Here is an 18,439-nt window from a genome sequence, read left to right on the forward strand (position 1 = left end):
TGACTAGTTCTGTGTGAAAGATAGTGGGTAGACCTCAAGGCAGCTTGCCTTGAAGTCTTCCCGCTACTCTTCACTTAGAGCCAATCAAAGCTCGGCGTCTTTTTAACATCACCGCAACCCCTGCGCAAAAAGCAGACGATTTGCTCAATGCACTGGTTTGGGAGCCACAGGGAACAAACGGCAAGCCCCAGATCGTTAATATATCATACTTAAATTCTATAAGACATTCCAATTTTTCTCTCAACGCGAAATAAAAGGCGTGATTTTGTGTACTGTCCTCATTCTAAAATAAAGTTTATAGTTAGTTAATTTTGAGGGTGAAAAAAAGCAGTAACTCAAGTTTGATCACTGTGGAAATAACAAACAACGAGCCGACGGTGCGTGTTCGACTTGGGTGATGCCGAGGACCGCAGAAAGCGTATGACGCACAAAGGGTTCTTTTACTCAGTTTCGTACATTCCATTTAGCGTATAACTCTTCAAAGTAATGCGAACTATTATACAGCATAGTTAACCGAAGAAATAAACCTGCGTGATTGCTGGATGTAATTTCACGTTTTTGGACGAAGTTGCTCGATGGATGTGATGACACGATGGATGTGATTGTACGATGGATATAAAGGCACGATGGATATAATGGCACGCGTTTGGACGCTCGATGGATGTGATGGCGCGGTAGATGTAATGGCACGATGGATGTACCGGCATGACAGATGTAATGGCACTTTCGATGAACTCGCCAAAAATTGATGTAATGGCACGATGGATGTGCTTGCAGTATGGATGTACGGGCACGATGGATGTAACCGCACGAAGTTGTACGTAATTACTCAGTGGATGTAATGGCACGATGGATGTGTCGGCCCCAAGCCCCGCTCGACCACAGCAAAACAAGCCTCGATCCGCGATCCAGGCCAGAGATCAGTGGCGCCTCCGCGCGCATACCACGTAAAGTTGCGACTTCACACTGGCACCGACGTCAAAAAGGCAAACCTCACGTGGCGGTCCGCAGGCCTTCTTATCTAGCCTCCTCCACGTGTGATGCGGGGCGATACACGTACGTGTGTCGACCCGTACTATGATTACTGGGGCGGAGTTGGGTCGCACTCTTTAGAGGCGCAATGGGGGATAGCGGGTGTATCACTGGATCGCGTGTTAATCCCTCCACCCTTCCCTCGTTTACGACGCTTTGCGGCAACAGTCTGCGGATGGCTCCTTAAAAAAAATATTAATCCATTGGCCCATCCGTACACGCGGCATGGCGGCGCGTATGGGTGGCTACGTGGGTTAACACCTCCGAAAGGTCAAGTTTAGGCGGAAATGCGCGTCGCCAAAAAAACGAAATATACAAAGGCGTCTAAATTTTAAATTTCGTCCGAACGCCATAGAATGCTGCGCGAGCCTTATGTCATTGTAATGTGGGTGGATTTAGTAGTTGTGAAGCATTTGCATATAATTTTTAAATGAAACGACACCTTTAAAATTTATAGTGAAACATTTAATTATTGAAAAGTAATTAATTACGCAATTATACTGAAAGCCAATAATTTTCCTTCATGGGCACTTCGGTACAACCACTACTTTCTTCAAAAAAAAAAAAAAGCTGGTAGTATTTACTAGAAAGTTAGTAACAGCTTGTCACAGGCACGTCGCAGGTATTTTAGTTTGGGGGGGGGGGGAGGGGGGGGGGGCGCCCATGACAAAAGGCTGTATGAGGAGGAAGGGGGAGAGGAGGCCCCAACAAAATGGAAGAGTTTTTTTTTTTTTTGGGGGGGGGGGGGGCGGGCCTTATGGGCCCCCCTCTCTGGCTAGTTGCCTGGATTGTCACATATGTTACTAGGTGCATGGTAACCGTAGGTAGTAACAGTCAAGCTAGTAACGGTTACTAGGTCAAGAAATTAGTAACGGTTACTAACCAACCTAGTAAATGTACTATCTTAAGCTAGTAACTGGCACTAGCTCTTACTAGACCCAGGTGGCGCTAGTCTCTGTGAAAGTCAAAATTGGCAAAAAATTATTGCAGCTGGGAGAGATTTGTTTTCCAGGCGACTTACGTTCACATCTGCAAAGACTATATTTCACATTTTCACACGTATTATGCATTTAACACAAGCAAGAAATTTGGACAAAGAAGACACATGCACAACATACACGTGACGACACGCTAACCCGATTGCTTCCCGTAGTGCCTTCCAAATGCGTATTTTATACTGGTCTTATGAAATAAGTAGGTTGGTCAGTGACCATCTCGTCCCTAAACGATGTTAGAAATATGGTGCTCCGTTCGCACCAATAGTATCCTTCAATATTGTTCCTAAACATTTCAATGCATGTATCTCTAACTAAGAAGTAAAGGTACACAAAGTAATTTGCGACAGTCTATAAAACAGCGTCCCCTTAAGTTCCCAGCAGGCATGTTCTCGCTTCCCTGCAAAGACTGCCCCACTTTGCGCATGCACGTTTCCATGGCAACCGCATCGTCTTATCTCCGCTTCCTGGTAGGTACTTTATGCTTTTACGGCCACTGTCATGACCGAAAGACAGCTCCATGAAAATCATCCAACCACCGAGCACACACAGACTGTGAAGACGTTTTCAGCGTCAATTAAGTAGGAGCAAAACAGCAAATCTTCTTGGGCGACGAAACCCATGCCACTGAACCGACCGAACGATCTCCGTCGAGCGGCAGATCCGGTTACAAGCGGACGCTTGTCACCAGCTCATTAGGCCTATCCCCGAAGCAGTCCACGTACACACTCACTCGCACAGTCGAGCGCACCAAAGTTAACTATGCACACCGACACGCAAACACAAGAGCAGCACATGACGCACGGCAAAAACGGCAGGTTCGGATCGCGGAAATCAGCGTCGCGCTAACTCTGAGTGGTCCCGACTCCCAACCTTCTTGTCGAACAATTTTGCCAAGCATCTCTGGGGAAAAGATACAAACAAACAAACTTATATTGAAAATAAAAGAAAAGGAAAAGAACTATTTTTTGTTTTGTTTTTGGAAATGTTTTAGCGCGTGCTCGGTTTTAACTGGGATGAAATAGTATATATTTATCCCAGTTAAAACCAAAATGAAAATATAAACGCTTCCAAGAGAATGCAAAAGGGAAGGAAGGTTAGGAAGGAAGGCCCCATATTGAAAATATGGGGCACATGATATTTCAATCACGGTTATCCAAAGTCATGGTGGAAGAGCGCGACTAGCGGAACGATCGACATAATCCGAACGTCATGTGCCGAGGGCCGGGAATCTGCCGTCCGAGCTGCCACACTCTGTCCGAGCAAAACACACTTCGAGCGGCACATTCGTTTTTTACATCTCTCTGCATGATCATGATCGAAACATTACGTGCACACTTTCTTTAACCATGAAGAGTTACTACATTTAACTCTTACGCACTTAATAAAGGGCAACTGCAAAGAAAAAAAAAGTTTTTTTTAACAGCCTAATTAACCCCGTAAGTGATGACGTCACAATATGGTGTCTGGGTCTAAACAAACCGTTGCTAGGGACGTTGCTATGGACTAACGCATGGAGACTCCACATGAGGCTAGATTTTTGCTTACAAGTAAGTAAAATAATTTTTTGTAAGCAACCTAACTTCTTGATATCTAATTATGAAGATGTTCTTGTCGTCTCAGTGTCGCGTTGCAACAATGAAAGCCATTTCTGAAGTATTGCACTCCGCTTTAGTTTGGTAGCAGACGACACGATAGTTTTGCTGGCCTCTGTTGCAGCGGGCGTCTTCATTGAATTGCGTCGGTAAACAAGCGACAAAACGTGCATTGCCTCTACAAGCCTCTACAATGTGCTCTAAAAGCCTCTACAATGTGCTCTTTTTTTTGTGAAGAACCCAGTTCGGTTTAGAGGGGTAAAATGCCGTAAAATCAAACCACATCGTGCAGATCATTCACGAGGACGACCTGAAGTGCATTACCGGCGTAGTGCAGGCAAGTATGAGAAACAAATCGTACGCCGTCAAGGAAATTCGTTTCTTCTTCTTCTTCTTCTTAATATTATTATTATTATTGTTGTTATTGTTATTATTATTATTATTATTATTATTATTATTATTATTATTATTATTATTATTAATATTATTGAGGTTGTCAGGTTATTAAAAATTCCGTGTCTATCGCGATTTTTCAGTAACCATTGCAGCGATGGTTACAACCAGGTACGACGCACCCTCACATAGCGCGAGTCCACAAACAAAATTTGGGATCTCGACTGATCGCCTGAAGTGCTTTCCTCACGGGTCCAAGCGATCTTTTAGCAGACGATCATCTCGATCGACGCCCGGACTTTCGATAAACCATATTTTTTATCGCACCTCACTATGAATTCTTTTAAGCTACTGAAAATCATTATATTTAGACCAAATGCAATATCAGAATATCGCCCTTATTCACACGATTCAAACGACGGTGCCGGCTTGGCCTGCCGGCGTGTGGCAGACGGCATGCTTCTTGCATTCGTCGTCTGCTGCAGGCATCTCGAGGATCCGAAGTTGCAGTCGTAAATATTTCATAAACAAGCGATTACCGGCACACTTCTGTCGAAACATAAATGACATTCAAGCTTTCTATATATGTGATTTTTAGAAGTTTAAATCCTACTCCTAATTTTTGAAGGGTCGGGTTTTCGTAGCGAAACCTAGCCACATGAACAACGACCCTAGCAACGGTTTGTTTGGACCCACGACGTCACACTTACTGAGTCAATTGGGACAAGCATCTAAAAAAAACAGATTTTCCACGAAAAAAAAAACATTTACAGCAATATTGATTGCATGAGACTGATTTTAGTTTGTGGCAATTTCGTTCGTTTTAAATCGAGCGCCACGAAGTTGGGGTTCCGTGACGTTTAGCCCCAATTAGCTGCTATACTTCTCATTGGCTAAGAGTTTGATTGACAGCTTAGACCTTGTTGTTAAACCTTTGTTATATGTTCTAATTTCCATTTGAGCGGCATATTTTTACGTTCAAAGAATAACCCATGTGATGAGTTATTATTCTTTACAAAAGGTTTACAAGACGGGCACTTCCGTTTGGATTCATACCATAACAAATCAAAAGCTTCGCCATTCTTTCATGGCCGCCGAAGTCTCTGCCATAGAGTTATTACAATAAACGCTAGAGGCTCAGCTGGCGCTAGTGTGCTGTTGCAAATTGAAGCAGACAGCAAGCAGTCAGAAATTGACTTCCGGTAATGCATTTCTATGGGAAAAAGCGAGTGCATTCTCTCTCTGCGCTCGATTATAAGAGCAAATATCACGAATAATTTGAACGTACTAGGCACATTGGAACATTTCTCAGTCACGCAGACGAAATAATTGGTCAGGTACAGCATTTTTATTTGAAATTCGCGGCATTAAAAACGGTGTTAAAACCGCTTCGTACGTGTATTTATGTGCACTGTCGGACACTGTTAGCGCGAACACGGCGTCGACACTTTCCAGCATGGGGGATATACGTGCCCAACGAACGAACGACATGTGGAAAACCAAGAGAGACGGCAAGAACTACGCAGTTACACTGGGTAAGTAACTCCTTGCGCTTGCAGACGATCAAAATAAGTTGAAAGTCACGTAATATAGTCCGATTTGCAATAAATGAGTACTGCTTTATTCTTTTTGCTTAGCGAAGATGCTTGTTCTGTGTTCAAATCATCACCCGCACTCTCCAAATCTTTGCAAATAGGAGAAAGCCAGAGGACAGGTGCGCGATAAAAACTGCCCAACATATTAAATAATAAGAAAACACACCTTTCGTAGCCAACGTACTTTATTCTTTACGTTTCGAACGTTTTTTTTAACCGCTCGTAGAAATGCACGACGGGGTCATTTTCATATAGTGAGAGGACAGGCATATTAGCAATATATAAGCACCAACGGAATGCTGGCTAACTTTGAACACACTCTACATTCCTTTCGATCGTTGTTTTGCTTAGAATCGTCGTTCGTTTCTACATACCTGCCATGAAACAGAGGTTTGGGCCTAAAATATAGCGAAATTTAGCATCGTTCAGTGGTAAAGGAAAAATGCTGTAACTAAAGCAATTACACTTTCACAATATTAATAAAGGTACATACTACCCGGTACAACCGAAATAACAAAGGTTATTAATGTTATTTTCCGGCGACGAGACAAAATTCACGAGCGTTTTCCCATAGGAATACACAGGAAGACTGGAAACGTAGACTGCATGCTGTCTGCTTCAATTTGCAACCGGAAGTCCCATAGACACTAGCGCCAGCTGAGCCTCTAGCGTTTATTGTAATAACTCTATGGTCTCTGCTGCCGCCTGTCCCGCCTCCTATCTCGACTAATCGTTTCACGAAGTGATCAGTGTTTCGGGCTGACCCAGGTGCTTGAGTGAGACTTCTTGAAGTGAAGTAGTGTGTGTTTAGAAGCTGTCGCAGGTGTTAGTGATAGGAAGCGACGCGGGGTATTGGCTTTCATAGCGCGGTTCTTTTTTTTTCCTCTTTGCCTGCTTAGCGTGTTTCCTTTGTTGCGCTTGCAAATGCTGACTTTTTGGAAATGTCAGATGAGAGATCCCGACAGCGAGCCTTCCAGCAGCCATGTGGCCCCGAAAGGAATGCTATTTAGCTAGAGGCAATCGAGCGTTCGAGTAGCGACAAACCTGTCCAGTTACGTTCTTGTCATATCACTCCGGAGGCCGTCTAGATTCGCACCGGGTGCCCCGGGTGCATCGAACGGCCGCGACCAGACAAAGCTGTTACGTAAAAAACCTGGCACAGCCAGGGGATTACGTAACAGCTGTCCGCAGAAGCCCTCGGACGTTCGAATTCTGCGTTAGCCGACAGATTTTTTTCTCGGCTTCCGAGCTATCTTACGTAAATTGTTTGAATGAATATCCACTGTTATCGTAAATCTTGGCTTGTGATCGCGGTTTTGTAGATTATCGTATTCGTTTTGCTGGAGAGACGCAAACGACGGGCATAACAAAATCGGTTGCATATTCCGCATGTATACCTTGCAAAAGCACTTCCCCAGTCACCTTGCGAAAAGCGCGAAACACGGAGTCCGCACCGTCCCGACTTCCCAGTCTTTAACCTGCTTTAGAGCAGTTTGTACCAGTTCCAAAGTACTTACGTTTTTTGGATCAACACTTTCAAGATTTGTCGTGGGACAGTTAGTACTCCCAATCGCTGGTGTGCTTGGGAGGGACAACTTTCATCGGCTTAGTGTACGTTTTGTCCGAAATTATGTATCTTTATTTCGAATTTCAAACAAAATTAGGAACATAGTAATATCTAACTCCGAATTTATGAGAATTGGGAATCTAACAAAAATAAACTCCGATTAACCCCGAATTCGCGGCGAAAAATTAACTCCGAAAAACACCCTCCAAATTTGAAGACAAATGAACTCCCAAAACACATAATCCTAAATATAACATATACGCATCTTTCCCTTAAAGAGGACCGCAGTGAAGACTAGAAAGTTTAAATACTTAATCTGAGCAAAAAGCATCGAAACACACACACACACACACACACACACACACACACACACACACACACACACACACACACACACACACACACACACACACACACACACACACACACACACACACACACGTGTACGCACACACGCACACACACACACACACACACATTAAATGTGCCTTTACGAGAAAGAAATGCGGACACTGCCGCCGATTTGGTGAGTGGAAGCTTCTGGCTGCAGTACTGTACGATAAGGTAAAAACTTAAAAAATAATAAAAAGGATAGTATTCCGCTTTAATACTTTGAAATGTATGCGCTTAGGTATCTGCGCTTGAACGCCCTGTCATTGCTGCAATGCTTCATCTCTTTACCCCGTGCGTTCCCGAAATATTAAACTAGGCTTCTCTTGAATGTCCTTGTGTTGCAGAATCATTCGGCCCTTTCAAATGATCGACAATAAAACCTTCGACTTATGGGGAAACTCAGGCTTGAGGAACAAAATTGAGTAATAATTTCACTCGGAATGGTTGATGTCGTGTTGAGCTCCGAGGCACTAAGCCTTATCGAGTGGCTGCACCCGTTTCCTGCTCCAGCCAGAGAGAGAGAGAGAGAGAAAGATGGTCCCAATGCGCGTTTTAATCTACGACAAATCGAATGTTGCCAAATTTAGAATCGTTTGAAGGCCGCGGAAGAAATCACGAACCCATTCAGCTCCACAACGACTGGACATATTTTACTTCTGCGAACCGATTCAGCCCGTCGCCCGAGGTAAAAATGTATTACGTGGCCGAGCAGAGAATAAGCTGGACTACAATATTTGTCATTAATGAAAGAAGCCGGATGTTGTAAAAAGTAGTAAACAATTCAACACGAAGTTAGGGCATCCTCATTGAGTGGCGACAAACTCGGAGCTTGTATGATCTTCAATCAATTCAACATTGCCTGCGTATAGAACTACGCCAGGGAACTGGTTTGCATTGTGCAAGCCTGATGAATCCAGATGTATAAGCCACAGTTATCCGTACTATCATTCGTTCCCAGAAACGGTTCTATGATAGGGACACCATGCTTTTAAAGTGATATATATAGACCAACTCAACTCTCTGACGTCACGCCGCTGCGGTGGCGCTGCTGTCGGCATTGGGCATGCGCAGCTGATTCCCCTAGGCCGAATCTGGTTTCTGCGCGCGCGCAGTGCCCTCGCCTGGTGGGCAGACGCGGGCTTGTTTGTAAACAATGTGTTGGTCGATAAATAAAATGTTTTGTAAAGCACCTATTTCTGATCATTTCATGATTCACGATGCCAATATAAATAAGTAACCTCCAGGATCTTACTTATGTGTGTGTATCGCTGAAGAACGTGGCCAGAGCAGGTTGCTCCAACCGCATCAGATCACATATAAGAAAGTGCTATCGTTGAGTGCCCCTGTTAATACCTTCGCGTAATGCTAGACAAAAAAAAAAGAAAGAAAAGGTGTTGGGTTAGTGTGAATGCAGCACGGAGCTCATAGACCCATGGCAGTGAGCAGGAGCGCCTCGGTCGGCTGTTAATCAGCGCGGCTGGTAGCCAAAATGGGCACCTTAGGCCTAGCCACCGAAAGATTGTGCGCGTACTCGGCTTCAGATTTAGGCATGGCACTCGAAGTTTTGAACTCGAGATCGGATTCAGTGATTGCGGCCGCCGGTTCGTTTCAGAGCAGTTAGAACCCCGCATAAGACGGCACATCTTGCCATTGCAAACTTCATGGGCCCGGTGGGTACAGCAATGTCTCGATAGATAATGCATCACGATCATCTGGTGGGCTAGTTGGTTGATCATTATTATTTTCTTCTTCAATGGGCCATTTTCCGTGTATCCTTCCTTGTCGTATTTGCGCTGTTAAGTCCACATAACACTCGATAAAGAAGCACTTACTGCAAGTTGGAGCTTGGCGTCTCCAGGTCCCCGATGGTGGTGAGCGTGAGCGTGGACCAGTACAGAGACGCCAGGTACTTGCGGGCCAGACCTTTCCACTCGGGCGAGTCCGGCTTGTGGTAGGTCCAGGGGCCGTCGTAGTTCTCGAACTGGGACAGCATGTAATAGAAGCAGCCGAACCAGTGGGACAGGAGCAGCAAGATGTGAATCAGATTCACCACACGCCACAGGTTCGGGTAGATGGTCCGAGACTCCACCATGTAATAGAAGCGGTAGCAGCGATACACCTTGATGAACCGAGGAAACCTAAGCAGCGGCGTCACGCCGAAGTAGAATTGGAGCAGGTCTAGTGGAGTAAGCGCCGCCAAGTCCATGAGGAAAGGCCTGGAACGCACGTAGTGGCCGGCCAGCTTCCGGGCCTCGCACACCATCAGACCCTGTTCGAGGTAGCCCGTGCGGAACTGGACGACGATGTCCAGCAGGTAGACCAGGTCCGAAAAGCCGTCTGCTACAAACCTAAAATGAGGACGTGCGGATTCTTATGCTGTAAGGTGCATGAAAATTGCCTAAGGGTGTTTGTACAGTGTTAGGTCCGTGGAGATTGGCAAAGGGTGTTTGCATATTGCAAGGCGCACGAAAATTGATTAAGGTTGCTTGCATGCTGAAAGGCAACGTTTCTGAGTGCAGTAAACATTATAGTATTAATTGTAGAAGCAATTTAGGAAAGCCCTTTCTGGCATGGTAGTATTGAAATCCAGTTTAGACAATAGTAGTAAAAAAAAAAAGAATTGGCAGTTTTTTTTTTGGTAAGCCAAGTGGGAGTTCAGAGTAATGCTGTCAGTTAACTGGGTAATTGACTAAAATAAACTAAAATATGAAAGGACTATAGATAAGGATTATTATATGTCCATACGGCCGTTGCAGCATTAGATCTGCAGGAGAAGCTCAGCGCTAAATTAACCTTAAAAAATGCTCAATAGGGTAGAAAAAAGAAAACAACAACAAAAAAAGAAAAAAACGTGCAGTCGTTTTGTTTCATGGAACGCGACACTGCGAAAATTCTGCTTGTATAACCACAGAACTTGAAAATTAACGTTATACAGATTATGAGGATCAATGAACTACGGAGGTGGCACCTGTCACTAAGAATTAGTAGACCAAAAGATGGCCTCAGACAGGGAAACATATCTTTTCACTGGTCCGAGGAAGGTATTACTTATTTTTTTTTTTGTGGGCGGGTTTTTATTTGCATCATACTATAATAAAAACAAATCTTACACCAACATTAAAAAAAAAAACAAAAAAAAACAGGTGGAGGTATTCTAAAGGGTGGAAGTTATCTTGGAAAATGAACTCTGGAACGGAAGTTTATTAGTACAACTCTTTTATCGAAAAAGCAATTTAAATCCGCGGACCGAATTTTTTAAAATATGTTTAGTTCATATATTATAAATACTCCCAACAACGTTGATTTTCATTATAAAAATAGGAATCAGATTGTTCATTCGTAAAGTGCACTCGGCAAGAACTAAACATTTGCACCGAACCACCCGGAAAGCTTTTTGGAAAAGGCAGCAACGACAATAGCATCATTTTGAGTTTCATACATGAGAAGTACGATCATGCAATGCGTATGCAGGATAAACATAGGAAACCCAATTTACAACGCATCCATAGTGCCCTCATAAATTATAACTGCGTCACGAAGAGATCTTGTGAGATAGTAAAGGAGTAGACTCAGCTTACTTGCGGTCGCCGTTCGTCCCATGACGTGGTTAAACAAGCGTTACTCACCGCTGGTGAATACAGGTATATTCACCATCCAGTGGGTAACCCCTGTTACTAACTGGTGGTGAATTGTAAGTGAGCGAAAGCACAGCAGCTCACCAGAGATGCAGAGACGAGGTATGCAACTCCGTGAATGTCTGGCGCAGGATCAGCGCCCACGCGTTGTACAGCACGCACCAGGTGAGGATCCATAGCCAGACGAACAGGGCGTTTTCGTCCGGATTGAGCACTCCCAAGATGAGTCGCACGCAGTTGGGCTTGGAGAAGAACTTGGGCCGCGGTTCGGCGGCTGGCGACGTAGCCGAGTCGCTTCCGGACGTCCTCGTCTCTCCGATGTGCCTGGTCGAGAACCTCTTGAGGAACGAGTCCTCCCTCTTGAGCGGCCGCTTCTTCTGGATGTCGCTGATGGCTCCAGACAGCTGGACTGTGGTACGGAGCTTCAGCCAGCGCGATCGGCCCGCGCTGCCACCGCGGGCTTCGCCGGCTGGGGTGCCGGCGTTGCTGTCGGGGGTGACGTGAACCGGCGTGGGCTGCTTGGAGGCGTCCGCTTTGTCCGGCGAACCGCCGGGCTTGGCCGATGGCGCTTCGGAGCCATCCGCTGTCGAGATGGCGTCTCCGGACTGCTGGCGGTGCGAGGTCCCTTCGACCGAAGGACTGCGTCTTCTAGTCTGCCCGTCCACCATCATGGCCGGACGGGGCGACGTGGTCACCGGGTCACGGCATTCGCCCTGTAGGCAAAGCACACCAAGGACCCGTTTCACTCCAAGGCACGCATGTCCGTGAACAAGTATTTTGAGACCGGTTAAACATAAAAACGCAGGTTGTGGTCTATGTACACGGACGTAAAGCTCGTTATCGAAGATTCATGTAGTGCTTTGCAGAAATCACCATGATGCTCATCTTGATCTAGACGATAACCAGGACTAACCCATAACAACTTAAAACTGCTAAGCAAAATATTTAGCTAGGATATATTCATTGTTTCGCAAGAACCTTGCGATTTGAATAATCCAGGAAAATGTTAAACGCTCCGCGCTATCCTGTCTTGCTGGCTTTTGGAGAAACAACTAGCACCTCTATCCAACATTCTTTGACGGTCTACGACGAACACCTTCGTAAAATAAACAAAAAATATGTAACTAAAACAACTTCAATGAACCCTAGGCGAGTTATTTCAGCAGACACATTACTAATGACTTCTTCCAGTAAAATGCTTATCATTGTACAACTAACGTGAAGTTCTAGACATCAGGCTCCCGTGATTTTCCCGCAAATGTATGTCATGAGAAGATTTGAAGGTATTTAAGTGATAAATATATATTTCTTTAAATTCAGACTAAAAAATAGTGCATGACTTATAATATGGAGTAAAATAGCAACCTCATTGGTGCATGAATATTTAAAACGCTAAGACGACAAGATACTACCAAGCAATTCGATTTAATATAATCTTAATTTAAATTATTTATTTTTCTTAAAAATGAAGAGCAGGAAAACAAAAAAAGGAATTTAGTAGTTGTTTGACAAAACCCCTGCGTCCCCCAATAGCGATAGCAACAGGAGTTAAAAGTAAGATAAGAAAACAAAGTTTTACAGATTTACGGGCATAAAATATAAGAAAACAAATTAACATACAATAGCAACATACATTCAATTTGAATACAAGTATTTTCAACACTGAAAGATCCCTAGATAAACAGCGCCTGTATAATTACAGACATAAACATATAAGAAACAAACTAACATACAATAATAGCAACATACGCTCAGTTTGCATACAGGTAATTTCAACCCTGACAGATCCCTATGGAAATAACGTGCATATACTCTTTCTAGTTGCACAAATGATATCTATATTTAGACTGTTTAAAACGGGTTAAAAGATAAGGGAGGACGTATATCTTGTATATTGTATCGATCACATAGTCATCACCACTAGACGCGGCACCGCGGGCCTGCGTTTTATTAATATTAATATTATTATTACTATTATCTTAGCATTTACTTCCGAAGTTTCTTCTGGAGTTCGGCACTATTCATTTTTCTACACAGCAAATTTCAAGAAACATTTCTTTTTGCTCAAGGTTGGCTATTTTTAATACATATCTTAATTGTTGGAACAGAATGTAAGAAATGTAAAGCTTGTAATCGTAGAAACTAAGAATTTGTACTATATTAAATTTATTAAACACTGGCTTCGAGGAAGTGTCGTAAGGAGCATGGCATATAATATTAATATATTTCTTTTACTCAATATCACGCGTAAACCTTCTTTTGTGTAAAAAAAAATGGAAATCACGAACATTAAATGCAGATTACAGACAAAGCCCGCTTCCTGCGGCACTCGCGAACTTTGTGTGACTATTGGCTCTGCAAGACTCAAGAAAACGTGTTCAGAGGGAGTTCGACAAGCCATTTCTTTAAACGTTCCGCTCTTTCCGGTGTATAGAAAGAAGTTCCCGCGAACGCATCTTGCACTGACGCTTCCGCTTTAACAAATTAGCAAAAAAAAAAAAAAAGCACGTAACTTACACACAAAAGGTATTATATTTCATAGGGCTCTTGAAAAAACCCATTATTGCGTCGTGCAAAGCGTTCGACAAGATTTGCAGGGAATAGCAATTTGCGTTCTTCACGCCTGAGCTAGTTGTAGAATCGATCACGACTCGTCTCAATAGAGGGGAGGAAAACACAGCTTCGATATTTCATCTTACTGTATCAATGGTTTCTCCAGTATTCTTAACTTTTGTTTTTGATTAATTGCTTAATAAAATATAAACTAAATCGACACCAAAATAATTAATAATAACAATAAAGAACACATTGACCCTAAAAATTGGCCAATAGGCAATCAATAGTTAGTACATGGCGTCGATCACAAATCATAACGTTGATCACTGTTATGCAATACAGGAAATGTCACATAAACGTGCACCGCTTCATGCTATTTGTCTAGCTTGCGTTAGCGCACTGCAACTCGGAGCACGGCTCCCACTTTACCATAGGACTTACAGGGCGAGCAAACGCTCCTACAGCACAATCTATGATATTTTTGCAATCGCTCACTTGCTTCTCCTAGAACCCGAAAGCTGTTCCACTCTTCAAGCCTCATGTGTTTCTATGATCATGGTACCATTTGTAAGCTGGCAGCAGCGCCACAACGGCAACGGACCAGTTATTTGGAAGCTGAGTTCAAAATAAAACGGAGTAGGCGAAAAACGCAAAAACAAAAAGGTGTCGTGTTCCTAGTTACGACTTTACAGCACCTCTACAGAGTGGAATAATTTTGTTAGTAATTTCTTTTTAATTTCTAGCCCTGTAGTGCAATGTATCGCTGTTTCTAGCCTACCGATTAGGTTGCGCTTCATAGGCATAAGATGAGGAACCGTTCTCGCCCGCGCAATTGTCACAATTCCCCATCTGTGGCCGAGCATATTCATGAAAATCCTGGGCTCGACACCCGACCCGGCTCGTTTCGATGTCGATGAGCATTGTACAGGCGTACTTTCGTGTATATACTGCTGCGTTAATGCACAAAAGAAGAAAAAAAAAAAGCAGGCTAGCCAGAATGTTGCACTAACTAAAAGTCTTATGTGCAGCGCAGACGTGAAACACCTTTTTACGCAGTCTAACTTCCCACTGTTGAAACATATAGACAACAAATTGTTTAAGATAGAGAGCTTTATTGCTCTTCTTGTTGTGGTAACGAATGTTTTGTAGTGCTACTTAAATGCGACAACACGTGATAAAGTTCAAAATCACGGAAATGGCGTGAACAGAAACATCCTTCAACGTACCTCCATATACTAAGAGCTCGAACAAAAAGACGCTTCTTTATATGCTCCAAAACGAAAACATCGAAATAGCATCGTGCCATTAGATTCCCCGGTTTCACCGTTCTCAGACAAACCCATACACGTTAAATTACACAATGGTTAACAGCGTGTGCTGCGAAAGCGTTTTCCACATAGTCATACTGCACTCTGTAATTTAGGCATTCATTGGGTCAAAAAGAAAATAGGAACTAACAAAAAGGGGGACTGTAAAACCTTTGTATGAAAAGTAAAAGAAAAAGTTTTATTATGGAAGTCAGAATAGGGCAAGAGCAACTTAAATTATCTAATGAAATCTACTGTACCCATGCCTCAAGTTTTATCGAGCTCAATAGAGCGATTTCATCAGGAGTCGCGCTACGCCACCGCTACAGCGTTGCATTCTGGTACTTGTAGTTCTCCACAGTTTTCTGGCATGGGAGTGCCTATGATTATGGTGGTTTATTTTTTTTTTGTGAAGAGCAAGTGTCGTGGTTATTAATAAGAGCCATTATCTAACACTCAAGACTGTGGTACGGAAATATTAAGAAACTATCGATTCGAAGTGAAAGACTACACTCCCTTGCATTTGGAAAGTTTCGGGTTAGCACGAGACCTATAATCGGGTTTTTACCCACGGTGTTCAGTGGGTGGCTTCCCCTGTTGTGTGCCAGGGTGCTACAATACCAGCACCAGGCAAAAAGGCATCGGACTTTATGTCCTCCCCAAAGAGCAACCTCCGAAAGGAGTAGCTAAGTAAGCTTAACAGAGCCGGGCAAAACTACAGGAAAAAGAGCGTTTTGTTTTGTTTGTTTCAAGGTTTGGTTTATACTTTATATCTACCCCATTTCATATTAGCTAAAGAGTGTGAGGTTACAGGGCAAGAGATATAGTAGGGCGTGCTGAAGTGTTCCGTACGTTAGAATCGTCTTGAGCGATCGCTCCGTAGCGCTCTATCCCAATCGGCACGTCCGCGACAACTTGCGGTGGCAGTTTTTAATTAACTTTTTGCGCGATGTATTTCGGTGGGTAAAGTTTTTATTGCGATACGTTTTAAGCAAAACTATGGTGATAGAGATAAAAGTAATCACAAAAGATAAGCAGTGATTCTCGATATGCATCGCTAGAAATGAAACCAACTTCATCGAACGCAGGCTTTATTTCTTTTTTAAACAAAACCGAAACGCTCATTGTAACGCAATGCAGAAGTGCAACACTTACCACCCAAACGTCAGCAGAAAGAACCTACCCACCTTGTGGTGGTCTACTATCCCAAAACATGATTTTGGCTTGCGTTACTGATCCGTTCAGCATTAACACCTATCAAGACCGCAGAAAAAAAAAAAAAAGCTTCTGCTGTTTGGCAACGATTAGCGTTCGTATTCTTTGCCATTGAACTAGATGTTCACTTGCTTTTATGTTCATTGAGACGTCTGTGCAGCCGAAGAGCTCGAGTAGTGGCGTCGTGTGTTTTCCCGCGGTAGCGGTTGGACCACCACGTGAACGACTCGAACGTGGCAGCAGACGACGAGGCGATTAGAATGAAATAAGACCTGCTTTTCTGCGCTTGCAGAAAGACTAAGTCATCTCAAACAACATAATAATATAAAGTACACTCATGTCAGGAGACTCCAAGCCGATACCGGGGCGTCCCAAACGATGACGTAACGGACGGGAAGCCGGAAAGCGATGACTACGAGTACCATGGCGGCGGCTCCACTTCCGGAATGCGCGCGCCAGCGCAGTTCGCGTGGGGAGATCGGTTTATTGACTGGAAAATGCCGTGAACGTTCAGCTAAAGCGGGCAGGAAACTGCAAGCTGCATCTAAACTAAAAAAAAAAAGATATCTTAGTTCATTTTTAATTACGAACGATCCAACGTACCCTTGAAACAAGAAAATACGAAGGATTGGATTACAAACTGCAATGCTTATCTGTCGCTGTAGATTACATAAATGTTAAGAAGTATAATGGTCGATTATTGCATAAGGCGGAACGGTCAATCGGTGCTGATTTAGTTTTAATTTACCGCTATAGCAATATCAGTTATATTTCCTTCTATCACGGCCGAGGTCCACCACGCCTTGCTCCCACAGACACACACACACCGCATCAAGATGTTGTTTAAGAGATCTCGTGTTTGCTCAACAAGCGATCTTGGGGACACACACATGTAGGGCAAAGTGAGCTCTTGGAATTCAGACCAGCTTCTGCTGAGAATGTCAAGGTTTGCGGATCGACGGAAGTGCCCGGTGCTTCGACGTTATTCTTTTTTTACGATAAAAAATAAGAAACAGCGAGTGTGCAGGTGCGCTGGTGATAATTAATCACAATGAACACCAAAGACTGTGGCGCGGAAAAGTGAATAAACTTCCAAGTCGAAGGAAAAGACAACCATGTAGTCTTCTCTTCCGAATTAATAGTTCTTTAATATTTCCGCACCAGAGTCTCGGGTGTTACATGATGATTCTTTTTGATGGTCGTGACACTTCCTCTTTACAAAGAAATAATAAACCACCGGAATCATAGGCATTCTCTTGCTACTACACAAACCACTCACAAGTGTGCCTCCTCTAAACGCTAGTTTTCCTTTTCAATCCGTTGAAAACAATCATGCAATCAGCGCTTTGTAAATGCACCAGCCACCTTCACTCTTTCTAGCGCTGAATCAACTCTGACCTTGGACTGGGTCATTTGTGGCAACTTGGAATAGATCTTGAAAATGCTTGCGCAAAGAAACGCTCGAAAAAAATCTTTTAGCTAAAGACCACGAAATCTAGATTAGACCCAACGAGAATGCTAGTAGCATAGTAGTCGGGCCACCGCACTCCAAGAAATCCCATTACGTCAGAACTTATAACGGCAGTAATAGATGAGACTCCGAGAAAACTCTCAATCCCCGGCGCAATTCTCGAAACCGCTCACCGCGTTTATTCGAAATGGAGCAGCATTCCCGGTTTAGCTAGACTGCTCGAGCAATTCTCTCTCGTTCATTTTCTCCGGTCCCTTTTCACAGAACATTGCTCTAATGGCAGACATAAATAAAACAAAATAACAAAGAAAAAAGAGCTGTTTTTCAAGCAGCTGTGTGCAGAATGAAAGTGCCTTGCATAGTGAAGAATACTTTCTGGGAAACCTTTAAGTTTTCCATCACCCGAGCTTAGCTAAACAATGTACAGTGTTGCCGGAAGTTTGAAGAGCTTTCCAGAAGCGCACGTCTTGATTAAAGAAATTCGGAGGAAGCAGAAACAAAAATTGGAAATGACGAAAAAAGGACGGAACTTGCGGCCTGATAAAGGCAACGGTGGAGGTAAAAGGGCCTTGCCTTATTTGTATAAAATGGTTGCTACGCACACAAATGTTTGAAAAGAAATGTGGGAGCCAAGAAGTCTAGGGATTTTGAGGATATTTCCCGCACCAGCACCTAATAAAATAGA

The 18,439-nt window shown here is 43.5% G+C and overlaps 1 protein-coding gene across 1 annotated transcript in view; it reads right to left on the reverse strand.

Annotated features, from left to right (window-relative positions):
- The window catches only part of LOC8028771, an 84,624-nt gene extending 72,751 nt beyond the window's left edge, over positions 1 to 11,873 (reverse strand). Inside the window, exons 1-2 of the mRNA XM_042290292.1 lie at positions 11,290 to 11,873; positions 9,403 to 9,918 (exon numbers count right to left, since the gene is read on the reverse strand). Of these exons, the coding sequence (XP_042146226.1) occupies positions 9,403 to 9,918; positions 11,290 to 11,873 (1,100 nt within the window). The remainder of the gene's footprint in view (positions 1 to 9,402; positions 9,919 to 11,289) is intronic.
- Between the last annotated feature and the right edge of the window lie 6,566 nt (positions 11,874 to 18,439).

Source organism: Ixodes scapularis, unplaced genomic scaffold (assembly GCF_016920785.2).
Source record: "Ixodes scapularis isolate PalLabHiFi unplaced genomic scaffold, ASM1692078v2 PGA_scaffold1__304_contigs__length_218370807, whole genome shotgun sequence".
In the NCBI taxonomy this organism is placed as follows: Eukaryota; Metazoa; Arthropoda; class Arachnida; order Ixodida; family Ixodidae; genus Ixodes; species Ixodes scapularis.